The sequence below is a fragment of the Jaculus jaculus genome, chromosome 4, assembly GCF_020740685.1.
Source record: "Jaculus jaculus isolate mJacJac1 chromosome 4, mJacJac1.mat.Y.cur, whole genome shotgun sequence".
Classification (NCBI taxonomy): Eukaryota; Metazoa; Chordata; class Mammalia; order Rodentia; family Dipodidae; genus Jaculus; species Jaculus jaculus.
The window spans coordinates 66,231,563-66,246,128 of record NC_059105.1 but is presented as its reverse complement, the minus strand read 5'-3'; the positions used below and the strand labels follow the sequence as shown (position 1 = coordinate 66,246,128).

General features: G+C 43.4%; 1 protein-coding gene across 6 annotated transcripts in view; it reads left to right on the top strand.

The window, feature by feature from the left end:
* Rapgef4 (Rap guanine nucleotide exchange factor 4) overlaps window positions 1-14,566 on the top strand; it is a 336,159-nt gene that overhangs the window by 258,107 nt on the left and 63,486 nt on the right. For all 6 annotated transcript variants that reach the window (XM_045147499.1, XM_045147498.1, XM_004660336.2 and 3 more), the window contains 5 exons: window positions 2,840-2,924; window positions 4,596-4,656; window positions 7,337-7,413; window positions 7,846-7,992; window positions 10,358-10,473. In XM_045147499.1, coding sequence (XP_045003434.1) covers window positions 2,840-2,924; window positions 4,596-4,656; window positions 7,337-7,413; window positions 7,846-7,992; window positions 10,358-10,473 — 486 coding nt within the window. The remainder of the gene's footprint in view (window positions 1-2,839; window positions 2,925-4,595; window positions 4,657-7,336; window positions 7,414-7,845; window positions 7,993-10,357; window positions 10,474-14,566) is intronic.

The window sequence follows — 14,566 nt, the reverse complement described above, 5'->3', positions numbered from 1 at the left end:
CTCTATCCATAGCTGCTCCTATGGTGGGAGATGGAGAGAGGTGACTTGATTGACTTTTAAATCCCCAAGGGTCCTGGTTTCCAAACTCCCATGTCTAAGTCAAGTAGTAGATTAGGCGTCTTGCTAAGAAGGCCTGGCTCCTTTGGAGCCCCCTGTGGCCACTGCTTTTCTTCAGTGTCTTTCTGGGTCCCATGCTTTCTAGGTGCCACCACTAAGCACTAGATTGGTGTGCCACCGTGTCCCTCAGTGGTGAGCCTTAGTGGGAGGTAAGCACAGGTGGCATCTCCAGGTCATGGATTTGGTGTCTGTCTTTGTTCAGTTAGGATTAAGAAATAGATCCTCCGTTGAGGAAGGGCGTAGTATTCCTTTGTTTCTGCCAAAGCTGTCCTCGTGAAAGTGAAAGTAGTACGTAAGCTATGCATTTTCCCCTCCAGTTAGCTCCTACGAGATAAGTCATCTTCCCCATGTGATAATGTGTTTAATTTAATTTAATCCAGCGAATGTTTTTAGACTATTTGCCATCCATTCTGACCACTCGGTAATTCACTTAAGTTCAAGATGTAAATTGCCGGAATATTATCCTGTTGTAAGTTCATTGTGCTTCCTATGCGTGGGTTTGAATTTTTTAAATTTTTTTGTGGTAAGCCCAACAGTCTGGCCTTTATTTGTGTGTGTGTGTGTGTGTGTGTGTGTGTGAGAGAGAGAGAGAGAGAGAGAGAGAGAGAGAGAGAGAGAGAGAGAGAGAAGGAGGGAGGGAGGGAGAGAATTGGTACACCAAGGCCTCCAGCCTCTGCAATTGAACCCCAGACACACGCACCACCTGTGCGTATGTGCAACCTTGCACACTTGTGTCATCTTATGTATCTGGCTTATGTGGGGCCTGGAGAGTCGAACATGAGTCCTTAGGCTTTGCAGACAAGCACCTTAATCCCTAAGCCATCTCTCCAGCCCGGGTTTGAGTTTTGAATAGCACTTTTGCCGGAGTTTTGTCTTTCACTTACACACAGAGATAAATATGTAAGCGCATTAAGTTCACAGTTTCCTTCAAATGTCACAACTTTCTCAGGAAGGGATCATCTCATTTACAAATGAGACAAAGGCTCTGATATCAGAGGGCTGGCGAGTGGTGGCCTGAGGTTAGAATCTGGCTTTAGAGGGGCTGGAAAGATAGCTCAGCTATTAAGGCACTTGCTTGCAAAGCCTAATGGCCTGGGTTCCATTTCCCAGTACCCATGTAAAGCCAGATGCACAAAGTGGCACATGCATTTGGAGTTCATTTGCAGTGGCAGGAGGCATTAGTATGCCCATTCTCTCTCCCTCCTCCCCCCCCCGACTTTCAAATAAATATTTTTTTTTTACAAAAACTTATCTTTACACTCTAAACCCAGTGTTCTACTTAGTACTAACCCCTTTCAAGTTTATGCAAATGAGAATCAGTTTAAATTACAATGTAGTGATGGAATACCACCAGTAACTCATTACAGATCAAATGTTTAATATAAAATGACATTAAATCATGCCGTAAGTTGCTGAAATTTTAGGACAAAATAGATCAATGGCTATGTAATAAGTAATGTTCATGACTACTAATTAGCTAGAGTAAAGTCAGCCTGTCTACCAACATATAGATCATCTCTGTTGATTTCCTAGCCCTTTCAGCATTAATAACCTGCATGTAAATTTCAAAACACATATTAATTAGGGTTTCTTTTTTATTTTATTGTATTGCACTTATTTATTTATTTGAGAGTAAAAGAGAAAGAGGCTGAGAGGGAGAGGGAAAGAGAGAGAGAATGAGCATTCCAGGGCCTCTAGCTACTGCAAACAAACTCTAGATGCATGCACCACCTTGTGCATTTGGCTTATGTGGGTATTGTACTGGGGAATTGAACCTGGTCCCTTAGGCTTCGTAGGCAAGCACCTTAACCACTAAGTAATCTCTCCAGCCCTAGGTATGGTTGCTTATATCACAAAGAATAATTTTAAAACTTATATTACTAGGCTAGGGAGATGGCTCAAAGCATACCAGCCTGAGTTTGATTCCCCAGTGCCCATGTAAAGCCAGATGCACAAAGTAGTGCATGCATCTGGAATTCATTTGAGGAACAAGAGACTCTGGTATGCCCATTCTTTCTTTCTCTCTCAGGTAAATGAAAACATTTTTAAAAATTTCATATTACTGACCAATCATATCTCATCATTCATAGAATTAAATGGCTACTGTTGATTCCAAAATAATTATAGACACAAAATGTGATTAGGAATTCACTCAATCATCCCATGTTTAAAATGTCATGTTATTCCATTCTTTAAAGATATATTACTAGGTACTAGTTTTATACTGAGCTTTGAAATTAAATATTGTTATACAAACTAGTTAACCTCTTGTGGACAATGGTATCCCATGGAACAGAGTTTCATAGACATATACCCACCTCCACTTTCCCTCTCTGAAATCTCAGGAGTACTATAGTTATCTTTTTTTTTATGAGGTAGGGTCTTACTCTAGCCCAGTAGTGGCCTCAAACTCACAATAATCCTCTGACTTCGGTCTCCGGAGTCCTGGGGTTAAAGGCATGTGCCACCACGTCTGGCTACTATATTTATCTTAGTCTCGTCTCGTGTCCATTCCTCCTCAGGGCCAGGTAAAAATCATTGCATATTTGAGTCCTTTGGGAAAAGCACAGAATATAACTCAAAGCAACAGTGGCAGCTGACTTACCAAGTTGATTCAACCAATTGTCCCTGACGATTAAGAGACAAGATTTTTCATTATTGATTAGGGTTCTATCTAAAGCTTTACTGATGACGTTGTTCATATTTTGCTTTATTCCTATAGACCTGGACAGAGAACTGTGGATGACTTAGAGATTATTTATGAAGAGCTCCTTCATATCAAAGCCTTATCACATCTTTCTACCACAGTAAGTTGTCTCTCAATCAAGCTGGCCAGACAGACTTTGAGTGAGAAAGACTATTTAGGACTAAGGGAAAAGAGGGTGGTGGGAAGGCTGAATTCTACTTGAAAAGTCACCCCAGCTTTCTTAGGAAGTTCTGTATGAGAATAGTCACTGAAAGAGAGTGAAGTTGTTAGTAGTCCCTCACAGGCCTTAAGCCCCCCAACATTCTGATGGACTAAAGGATTGGAACATGTGCTGTATCCTTCCAAGTCTGAATTTTGGAAGCTTCAGACAAGAGAGCCAGGCCAAGAGAAGGGCTCTGACTCTCTTCCTTGATATAAAGAGCCAGAGGGAAGGAGAAATGAAATCTATATGCCTTGTCCTAGCCCAAGGGCCAGCTCCCAACTTCCACCCCAAGGCTGGCCACCCTACTGAAGAGGCAGACAGTTCCAGAGAGTGTCAGTTGACATAGGCCTGGGCACAGCAGAACTCCCTGCCCACTAGCCAGACACGGCCAAGGGCCTCCACATAGGGTTAGAAGCACCCATCCTCACAGGACTATGATTTCGAGAGGAGGAGATGGCTTCAAAACCCTTTCGCAGACCACATACTGAGGCTTCTGAGCAAAACCCATGTGCCTCACGTGTCTTTCCTTCCCAACTGACTGGAGGTGCTGACGGCTCCCTTCCAGCAGCAGCGCCTGCTGGTCTCTGATGCTGGGGCCTGAGGGGCCGGTTTCTCCCAAGAGCACTGAGGAATTTGCCCCAGCCCCAAGCAGAAAGGCTCTAACCACTATGCTACCTTATCCAACCACGCTGCCTTTTTCCCAGCGCCTGTACTACCTTATTTCCGTGAACTTTCCAGAGGGTCATCTGCTCCTACCTAGCACTGCCTTGCCGGGCTCCCTTCCTCCATGGGGGGGTAGATTTACTGCACAGGAGCTTGTCTGGAGAGCCCTGCACCCAGAGGCTGCACAGGTGTCGGGAACGCAAGACCTCTTTGCTCTGACTGTGCCCCTGACACCCAGAGCGCCCCTGCCCTGACTTCCCCAGTCACTGTGGACTTGAGAGAACCATGGGGTATCTCTTCCCTCCCCAAACCCCAAGTACCTGACACTTTGGAAAAAAACCTTCAGGTCACCTGCTTTGTTAGAGCTGTCATTTGAGACCACAATTTGAGAACTCTTTAATGGTTGGAAGTTGAGCTATCGGGGAATAATCAGAATCTTAGCTAGCATGAGTATAAATCTGCTCACTTAATTCTATAATTTCCAGCACATTGGTCATGATGCATTATGTGAGGTGCATTATGTGAGGTGCTGGGAAGGGCCACTACTCACAGTGGAGTAGCAGACCTCACCTTTGCACCCAAGCAAAAAGCGAGGCGGACAAGTTGCCTAGTGAGTGCATATGAAACCATGTTTGCAACAGTCCCAAGGAGGTTGTCTAGTGTGAATTGGCTATAAGCTAGTCTGTAAAACAGCTTTTCTACAGGCTTTGAGGTCCCAGCAGCAAATCTAATGAGAGTGTCTCTGGAGGAGTCGGGTACAAACAAGGTAAGAGACAGCCGGGTTAGCAAACATAGGCACCAGAGTGAACGCAGCATTCACCCACAGCTCAAGTTCCTCACCCCCAAACTGGCCTTCCCACACTCTGTCTATCTGGCCTTCCCATACCTGCTTTCTTTTCCTTCCAGGTGAAACGGGAGCTAGCAGGTGTTCTCATTTTTGAGTCTCATGCCAAAGGAGGAACCGTATGTAAGTGAGAGCTCCAATGAAGCCCGTGTCTGGCTGCACCCCTCCACTCCTGCGTCTGGTGGCCGGCTGGCATCTCGTCCTCAAGTTGGCCTCACTCTGACCTGATAGGGTTCCCCGTGGCCCACATGTCTCTCTCTGGGCCCGTGTCAACTAGTCTCCGGTTTTCGGGCACCACGTGTGCATGTCTATAAGCACGTGGCCGCCTGAGGCTCACTGTCTCACTGTGCCCTGCTCTACTGTGCCCAGGCATGTAAAGTGGGTGGGATGAAGTGACTGGTCTTGGAGCATGGCCCTGGGCAGACCACAGTGGCTTCAGTTCAGTTTGTGGCTTTAGAAGAACAAATCTGGCTCTTGAAATCACCAGCTACAAAGATGTTGAACAAACGCTGTTTTGCATCCAATTTTTTTTCTCATTTCACTGTGGGCTTCCAAGCCTAGGAAGGTTTTTGTTTTTGTTTTTTGCCTCAAATATTTATGTGATATTAATCACATATAGTATCTCTCCAGAACTGACATAGAGCTTCAGTTCTGTGATTATATCTAGCGGCAGAAAATTGATATTTGGTATTAACAGATGTGAGCCATATTATTTAAATTGGCATTTCTATTAGTCCTACAAAATCTTCCCTGAGGGGCTGGGGAGGTGGCTTAGCGGTTAAGCGCTTGCCTGTGAAGCCTAAGGACCCCGGTTCGAGGCTTGATTCCCCAGGACCCACGTTAGCCAGATGCACAAGGGGGCGTATGCGTCTGGAGTTCGTTTGTAGTGGCTGGAGGCCCTGGCGTGCCCATTCTCTCTCTCTCTCTCTCTCTCTGCCTTTCTCTCTGTGTCTGTCGCTCTCAAATAAATAAAAAATGAACCAAAAAAGTTATTTAAAAAAAAATCTGCCCTGAACAGTAAGAGTTAAGGATGGGAGAAAGACAGGAAATGCTGCCTGGCTCATCTCTTGTACTCTGCAGTTGTATTAGCATGCTGAAAGTCCTCAGAGATTCTGTGTCAAGGAACAGCGGTCACTACATGTAAACTTGCATTTCCTAAAGTCAATGAAACATTGAACACTTTGTTCATAGACACCATTTAAATGTCCATGTTTGGGAAATTTTCGTTCTTTGTTAGGCTGCATTGTGAGAGTTAAATACACAAAAAATTTGAATGATCGAAGCAAAAACTGTCTTAAAAGTTATATATCAAGCTGGGCATGGTGGTGCACACCTTTAATCCCGGCACTCAGGAGGTAGAAGTAGGAGGATCACCATGAGTTCAAAGCTACCCTGAAATTACATAGTGAATTCCAGTTCAGCCTGGGCTAGAGTGAGACCTTACCTTGAAAGAAACTGCAAGAAAAAAAAAAAAGATATCTCAAAATGTCTCATTTTCAGACATCAAAAATGCTATTTCTGCTGGGCATGGTGCTGCACGCCTTTAATCCCAGTGCTCAGGAGGCAAAGGTAGAAGGGTTGCTGTGAGTTCGAGGCCACCCTGAAAAAACAGTGAATTCCAGGTCAGCCTGAGCTAGAGTGAAACCCTACCTTGAAAAACAAAAACAAAAAAAAAAGCAATTTCTGATATTGATACTTATTGTATTTTGATACTTATTATATATTGAATGTCTTTTCTGGGCTGGAGAGATGGCTTTGTGGTTAAGACACTTGCCTGTGAAGCCTAAGGACCCATGTTCAATTCCCCAGGTCCCACATTAGCCACACAAATAAGGTGACACATACCCCAGATCACACATGCGCACAAGGTGGCACACACAACTGGAGTTCAATTACAGTGCCTGGAGGCCCTGGCATACCAATCCTCTCTCTCACAAAAGAAAGAAAGAAAGAAAGAAAGAAAGAGAGAGAGAGAGAGAGAGGGAGGGAGGGAGGGAGGGAGGGAGGGAGGGAGGGAGGGAGGGAGGGAGGGAGGGAGGGAGGAAGGGAGGAAGGCAAGAGAAAAGAAAAAGGCCAGTCTGTTAGGCTCACCTCAAAAAAGAAAAAGGATGCTATTTCTTTTTATTTTCAGGTTTTAGTAGTTTTTTTGTGATAATTAATGACCTGCAATGTCTCTTTCTTTCTTTTCATTCCAGCTTACTACTATGAAATATTTCAATGTTTCATATGAAAAAATAGCATTGCAAATATTTTTATCAAACATTCCCATTGTGCCACATTTTAAAGTATTTTCTAAACAAAGAGATGAAACAGTTTCGCTTTAATATCCCTTGTTCCCTCCTTTATCCTCTTCTTCCCTCTTGATGGTAAAAGCTTATCATTCTAACTGGTTTTTTAAATAATATGTATAGGTATGTGTTTGTAAACAAGATGCAGTGTTGATTTGCATGTTTTCAAACTGTGTATTACTGGTCAGATCATTTTTAAAAAACTATTTTCTATCACATAGTGTTCTGATGAATTGTGGGGGAAATGTGCATCCTTAAGAAGTGGATTTCTGGTAACTTGATATCCAGTAAAAGTCTGTCTTTTGGGGCTTAGCAAATAGTGCAGTCTCTCTTTCTTTCATGTTCTATAGAAAGCACAATAATAATACACCTGAATAAGTTACAATTTGCCAGTAATTTTTTTTATTTTATGTATGCGTAATTCTGGGGACTTAAAAATGATGATTTGATAAGCTGTAATTTATATTGATGTGCTTCTGTTCTTGTCATAAGTCTTTTTATCTTTTTGTGTCTAGTGTTTAACCAGGGGGAAGAAGGTACCTCCTGGTACATTATTCTAAAAGGATCAGTGAATGTAGTCATTTATGGCAAGGTATATATATATTTTTTTCTTTTCAAAACTTTATTATACTTCATTTACTAGTGTGGGTCTAAGTAGTAACAATATAATGCTACAATTAAATTTGCAATGGCATTATTATTCAATGTAAAAAAGAAAGTATTTAATTTTTAATCATAGGTTTTCCCAATTATTACGCTCAGAGTATTATTGTGCTTTGGGGGGCTTGTCTAATTATGCATTATAATGTGTGCATTGAATGTTAGGCCACTGACCATATTTAGTCTGTATAAAAAACTAAAGATTATAATTTAATTATATAACCCCACTTTGGCATCCTAGGTATGGTCCATATATACATATATATATGTGTATGATGTATATATATATCAGTGTTTGGGGGGTCAGTAGTAAGGGGCAGGTGGGTGTTTGGTCTATTTCATCTGAATGTCCTGCTCTCTCCAGGGTGTGGTCTGCACCCTACATGAGGGAGATGACTTCGGCAAGTTAGCGCTGGTGAATGATGCTCCCCGGGCCGCCTCCATTGTCTTGCGAGAAGACAACTGTCATTTCTTAAGAGTCGACAAGGAGGACTTCAACCGGATCCTAAGGGTCAGTTGAGAGCAGTGTGGGTCTGAGGGATATCGCACTTTTGCCTGTTCTTGCATAAGCAAAGATTTCAGTGCAGTGTTAATCCCACGGGACTGTGATGGATGGATGTTCTAGGAACAAAGGGCCTTTGTGATTAAGCAGTCATGTTCAGTGCACCGGTGTACATTCTGGAGCCCAGCTGCAAACATCACAAGTGGGATGTTAGTTGGGTGTGGTGGTGCAGGCCTTTAATCCCAGCATTCAGGGCGGGGGGCGGGCAGAGGTGGGAGGATTGCTATGAGTTGAGGCCACCCTGAGACTCCATAGTGAATTCCAGGTCAGCCTGGGCTAGAGTGATACCCTACCTCAAAAAACAAAACAAAAAAAAAAAAAAAAAGTGGGATGTTAGCCGGGCATGGTGGTCCACGCCTTTAATACCAGCACTTGGGAGGCAGAGGTAGGAGGATCGCCATAAATTCAAGGCCATCCTGAGACTACAGAGTTAATTCCGGGTCAGCCTGGGCTACAGTGAGACCCTACCTAAAAAAAAAAAAAAAAAAAAAAAAAAAAGATGTGGGATGTTATGTTATATGTTGGACCAGGTACTTCTGCATGTGTCTGTACTGGTCCCTGTGAACTGACAGTAAGTAGCTATATCCTTCGCCAAATGTCAGAGCCCAGCGTTTCTCTCTCGCATCCTCCGCATGCCTTCGCTTGCCCTTCCCACCCAACTCTCTAATGCAACGGCAGCACCTTTGCCCCAGACCTATCTACGGTCCAACGCCTATCACTTCCCAAGTCTAAACCTTTCTCTTATCATTGCACAGTCTCTTGACTTACAGAGTAGTTGCATGTTGAAAATTAATGCCAATTATAGTTAATCCAACCGAGCATTTCCATTTCAAGGGCTTTATCCCAAATTGTGTCAATTAAAGGAGTTTTTTCAGACATTAGCAAGTAGATGGGGAAGAAGTGATACTACACAACTTCACTCTTAAAGTTGGTTCTGGGGAGGAACCTACCCTAGCTCTTTACGGCATCTGTAAGTGCACAGGACAGTTTAAGAAACAAGCCCTTGTCCTTCCTCGCCATGCGATCCCTGGTCCCTTGGAAGAGATGACAATGTCTCATCACCCTGGCCTCTGACTGTGAGCCTATCCTACTTGGATTGAGTTCACCTGGGAAATCATTCTCGCCAAGTCCGTTCTTCTCTCTTTCCTTCTCTGCTGACTAGAGCGGCTCCCTTCTGTCCCTGGGCTCTGTGGGCATTTCTCCAGACCCTGGCTGATGTCCTTGCCCCGGCTGGCCACACCTCTGACAACAAAATTTGGTCCTGAGGCAAAGCAAGTTAAAGTTGACGATAAAGGAAAAACCATCATGACATTTGATGGGATTCTCATCTGATCTTTTTGAAGATGGTGGCCTAATATTAAGAAAAAGCATATTCATAAATTCTAATTAATTACGTAAAAGAATACTGAGGTTTAGAGGGAAACATGATTAGCTGTAATTTACATGCATGGGGTTTATACTTGGCCAACAAGTCCTTTGAAAGAATCAGATTTGGACCAGTTTGTCACCGAGAGGATTTATAAACTCAAAATAACTAAAACAGACTTACAGCATATTTCAAAGTGCTAGCTCATCAGCAAACAATCCCTTGACTAGACAAAACTGCCACTCCTAAGGAACATACTCAGAAGGAAACAGGACTTTGCTGAAGATGAGTATTATTCTTTCCGTACTTTTTTTGTTGTTGTTTGTTGAGGCATGCTCAACAGACTGGCCTTTTTATGTAAGAGATCAAGAGAGAGAGAGAGAGAGAGAGGAGAGAAAGATAGAATGAGAACTGGCACACCAGGGCCTCCAGCCACTGCAATCTAACTCCAGATATGTGCACCCCCTTGTGCACGTGTGCGACCTTGTGCACTATGTCATTGTGCGTCTGGCTTATGTGGGACCTGGAGAGTCAAACATGAATCCTTAGGCTTCGCAAGCAAGTGCTTTAACTGCTAAGCCATCTCTCCACACACACCCATCCCATATGTTTATAAAGAAGAAAATGCTACAGGTCCCCCAGCCCCTGTCCCGTGTGCCTACTGCAGGCCCTCCCTCTCCCAAAGATTCCGCAGCCACAGCCACCCCGCTCTCCCCTCTGGGTTCCTCCACATCTGGAGTACAAGCAAAGTTTTAAAAGCACATGCCTCCAACCTCATCTGGTCCTCCCTCTGACCGTTCCAGCCCTTGACTCGGAAAATGACTTAATTTGTAGACTCAACAATTAGCATCACAAGCGCCAAATGAGTTTCTGAAGCATTTGAAAGAATTTTTTTTCATTGTCTGAGCAAATGGCAGCATCTGTATGTGGTGTAATTTGTATTTGCAGGACGTTGAGGCGAATACAGTCAGACTTAAAGAACATGACCAAGATGTCTTGGTGCTGGAGAAGGTCCCAGCAGGGAACAGAGCTTCTAATCAAGGAAACTCACAGCCTCAGCAAAAGTATGTTTGCATCCAACACTGTAATTGCCAGACTATGATTAACCTTTTCACATGGTATCATCATTTCTACAATAGCATGTTCTCCCTTTTTGTGAAGGATGGCAGTGTGTGCGTGTGTGTGAGAGAGAGAGAGATTTTTTTCCCCCTCTCTCTATTGACTAATCACACATCTTGCGGAGTATATTGTATCCATTTCTGGCACTGCATTGAGCTTGGTGCTGCCTAGAGAGACACTGGAGAGACTATTCTCCTACTCCAAAACCTTTCCCCACGCACTATTCAGCTGTACGAGCTTGCGAACAGAAGGCACTCAGAGAACAATGGAGTCAGGGATGCCAGGCAGCTCCAGGGTGATGAGAAATCTTTGGTGCTTCACTATTTTAGGGTAGGACTTCTCTTAAAGTGCTTTCCTCTTATTGTGACAGTCAGAGTGAGAAGGTGTTTTTTTATTTATTAATTGATTTCTTTTGACCATTCTATTTGTCTATAATGTATTTTGGGCACATTAACCCACATGACCTTCTCCTGCCCCACTTCACGTCCCACTGCACCCCTTGTTCCACCCAACTAACCCCCTTAACTTTGACATCTGTTTGTTCCTTGTTGTCCCTCTGGTTGCCGTGTGCATGTGGATGGGGCTTGTTTACTGGAGAGTGGGCAACATGTCAGGGGGTACACCACTGAAGAACGTGACACCTCTACCCTAGCAACCATTAGCTTGCCCTGGGCTCCTCAGGGACGAGGAAGGCCTCATGAGGTCCTCCCCCACTCACGAATATTGAGGGACCCAACCTTGTCCAGAAAACCACAGGTGCTGTGAGTTCACCAGTGCAACGGCCACGTGATAGCCAGAAGATGGTGCTTCATAGCACTCCTCCCATCCTCTGGTGCTTACGTTCTTTCGCCACCCCCCCCCCTTCTGCAGTGTGCCCTGGGCCCTGGAATGGATGGTATAGATGCCCCATGTAGGATAGAGCAGTCAACAGGCACTTATCCTCAGCACTTTGACCAGTAAGTATCTGCAGTGACCACCAGCCAGAGTGAGCAGTTTTGATAGAAACCCAGATTTCATGGGCTAGAGAGATGGCTTAGCAGTTAAGGTGTTTGCCTGCAAAACCAAAGGATCCTAGTTCAATTCCCCTGGAGCCACGTAAGCCAGATGAACAAGGGGGCGCATGCATCTGGAGTTCGTTTGCAGTGGCTGGAGGCCCTGGCATGCCCATTCTCTCCCTCTCTCTCTGCCTCTTTCTCTCTATCAAATAAATAAAGAAATAAAAATTTTAAAAAAGATTGTTTCTAAAAAAAAGCCTTGGGCTGGAGAGATAGCTTAGTGGTTAAGCGCTTGCCTGTGAAGCCTAAGGACCCCGGTTCGAGGCTCAATTCCCCAGGACCCATGTTAGCCAGATGCACAAGGGGGCGCATGTGTCTGGAGTTGATTTGCAGTGGCTGGAGACCCTGGTACGCCCATTCTCTCCTCTCTCTCTCTCTCCCTCTTTCTCTCTCTGTGTGATGCTCTTAAATAAATAAAAATAAATAACAAAAAAAATTGAAAAGAAACCCAGATTTCAAATATAAAACGGTCTGTACATTCCAGCACAGAGACATCCCCTCTTCCTCCTGTCAGTGCTGAGTGGATTTGCTTCACAGTTCTCAGCTCTCCTATTTAACTGGACTCTTTTTCCATATGACTGTGTTCAGTTCCAGCTTCTGCTGTCACCTGCATAAGCTTTTCTCTTCAGATGGACCCACACTGGAGCAGCAAGACAGGAGAGTTAGAAACAAGCCTCTAAGGCAACAGAGAAAGTTGCAACATCTAGTTTTTATTTACTGGAGACAAATTTTTAATCTGAATACAATAAAAGCCAGTGAATGTTTGTTTGTTGAGGAAATGTCACTAAATAACTTGTTGAAAGAGAATACATCACACAGGTTGTGTGTGTGTGTTGCCAAGCAAAGTAGGGTTGCCTTTATCTGAACATTTGCAAAAACTGATGAATTTGATTGTTTGCACTAAAAGGCTGTGGCTCAGTTGGGTTACTCTGGATGAATAAACACAATTGCAAAAAAAAAAAAAAAAAAAAAGGCAGGAAGAATGGCCAGGCATGGTGGTGCATGCCTTTAAACCCAGCACTTGGGAGGCAGAGGTAGGAGGATCGCCATGAGTTCGAGGCCACCCTAAGACTACATAGTGAATTCCAGTTTAGCCTGGTCTAGAGTGAGACCCTACCTCAAAAAAACAAAAGAAAAGAAAAGAAAAAGACAAAGGAAGGAAGAAACGGATTACTAAATAGGCACTATGTTTTATAAATTTTATCTAATCCTTACAACTCTTTTTTTTAAAAAACAGAGAAACTTAAGCTCAGATAAGCAAATAGCTTGCCCAAGATTTCGCATCTTATAATGGGACTGAAGTTCAGCTGGACCACCCATCACCCCACTGCTCCTGCCTCCAAACTCCAGTAGAAAAATGTGGTAGTCAGCCCCTGTATCCACTGACAGAAGCAATGAGCAGAAACCCAAAGTCCTCAGGGTGAGAGTGCATCTGAGCCTGTGGACATGTTTCCCCTTATGATTATTTCCTAAATAGTATAGAATAAGAATTATTTGCGAGCCATTTACCTTGTAATAGGCCTTGTAAGTGATCTAGAGACAAGGTAAAGTATGTGGGAAGATGTATGTGGTGTCATTTTGTATGAGGGATTTGAGCATATGCTGACTTTGGTGTCCATGGGCCGCCTGGTGCCAGTCCCCACAGGTACAGAGGGTTGGCTGCTTACAAATACTGCTTCTTCAACACTGGCAAATACTGCCAACCAATGTATTTTAAAAGGCTGATCTTAAAAGACGGTGTGGACATTTATTCTTATACCTACATAGCTAAACTCCCAGATTTTTTTAAATTATTCATTTAATGATCTTTTATTGCTATCTTATTATAATTGTTTTGGTATGAAGGATTGGGTACCAGGACCTTGTACATGCTAGGCAAGCACTCTGCCACTAATCTGTGGCCCAGATCTATTATCTATTCTTTTGACAAAAATTATTTATTTATTTATGAAAGAGAGAAAGAATATGGGCATGCTAGGACCTCTTGCTACTGCAAAGAAACTCCAGACATATGCACCACTTTGTGCATCTATCTGGTTTTACATGGGTACTGGGGAACCGAACTTGGGCCAGGAGGCTTTGCAAGCCAGCCCCTCTAACTGCTGGGCCATCTCCCCAGCTCCTCTACTATCTATTCTTGGAAATATTTTTACCCATACTTTTTTGAAAACAGTTGTCTCATAGCCCTACGAGGAAAATGATAATGCAAACTATTTTTGAGCCATCCGCAAGATAGCTAGACAATTTTGTAGCTTACTACATTCTGTAATAATACCACAGGTGTCTTAGGAAAATTATCTTGTCTGAAAAGGTGTGTCTGGAGAATTCTTAACTTGAAACACTTGATCAACAGATAGCCCTGGCAGCCTCTTCCTTTTCCTCTTTCATACCCCTGGGAAAGGATTAAAAGCATTTGCTTGTTACATCTTACACTCAAGGCGTCCTCCAAATACAGGGTTTTTATGAAACCAAACTAAAAGGGATGTAAAGGAAGAAACTATGTGTTTTAAATGTCTTGTAGGCCTTTATCTGATTTTCTACTATACCGCTTTATCTGTGTCCTGTTATCAGATCTAAACTTCTGTAATTCAAAGACTTGTGCATGTTTGCTGTAAACTTCTTTAAAAATATCCATGAGTACCGGGTAACACACCATACAAGACCCATTCCCTGTCGAATGAAAACCACTCTCTCAAGGGATCATTTTTCTGTGTGGAATTTTTCCAAGTTAGACCAGAGTTGAAAGGCGGGTCCACATAAGTGATGTTTGGGCTGATGTTCGAGACAACTTTGATAACGTAGCAACAACTATGTTGATAGGTAGACATAAAGTTTAGGAAACCTTAGGGTGTCTGTGTCTGCAGAAATTGCTCTTTTTGAGTTCAGAGAGCATCGCCATGTTGGTGCCAATCATGTTATTGTTCAGGTCTACTTTTTCTCTGAGAAATCCAAATTCATTCACACATACATGGGAAACTTTCAA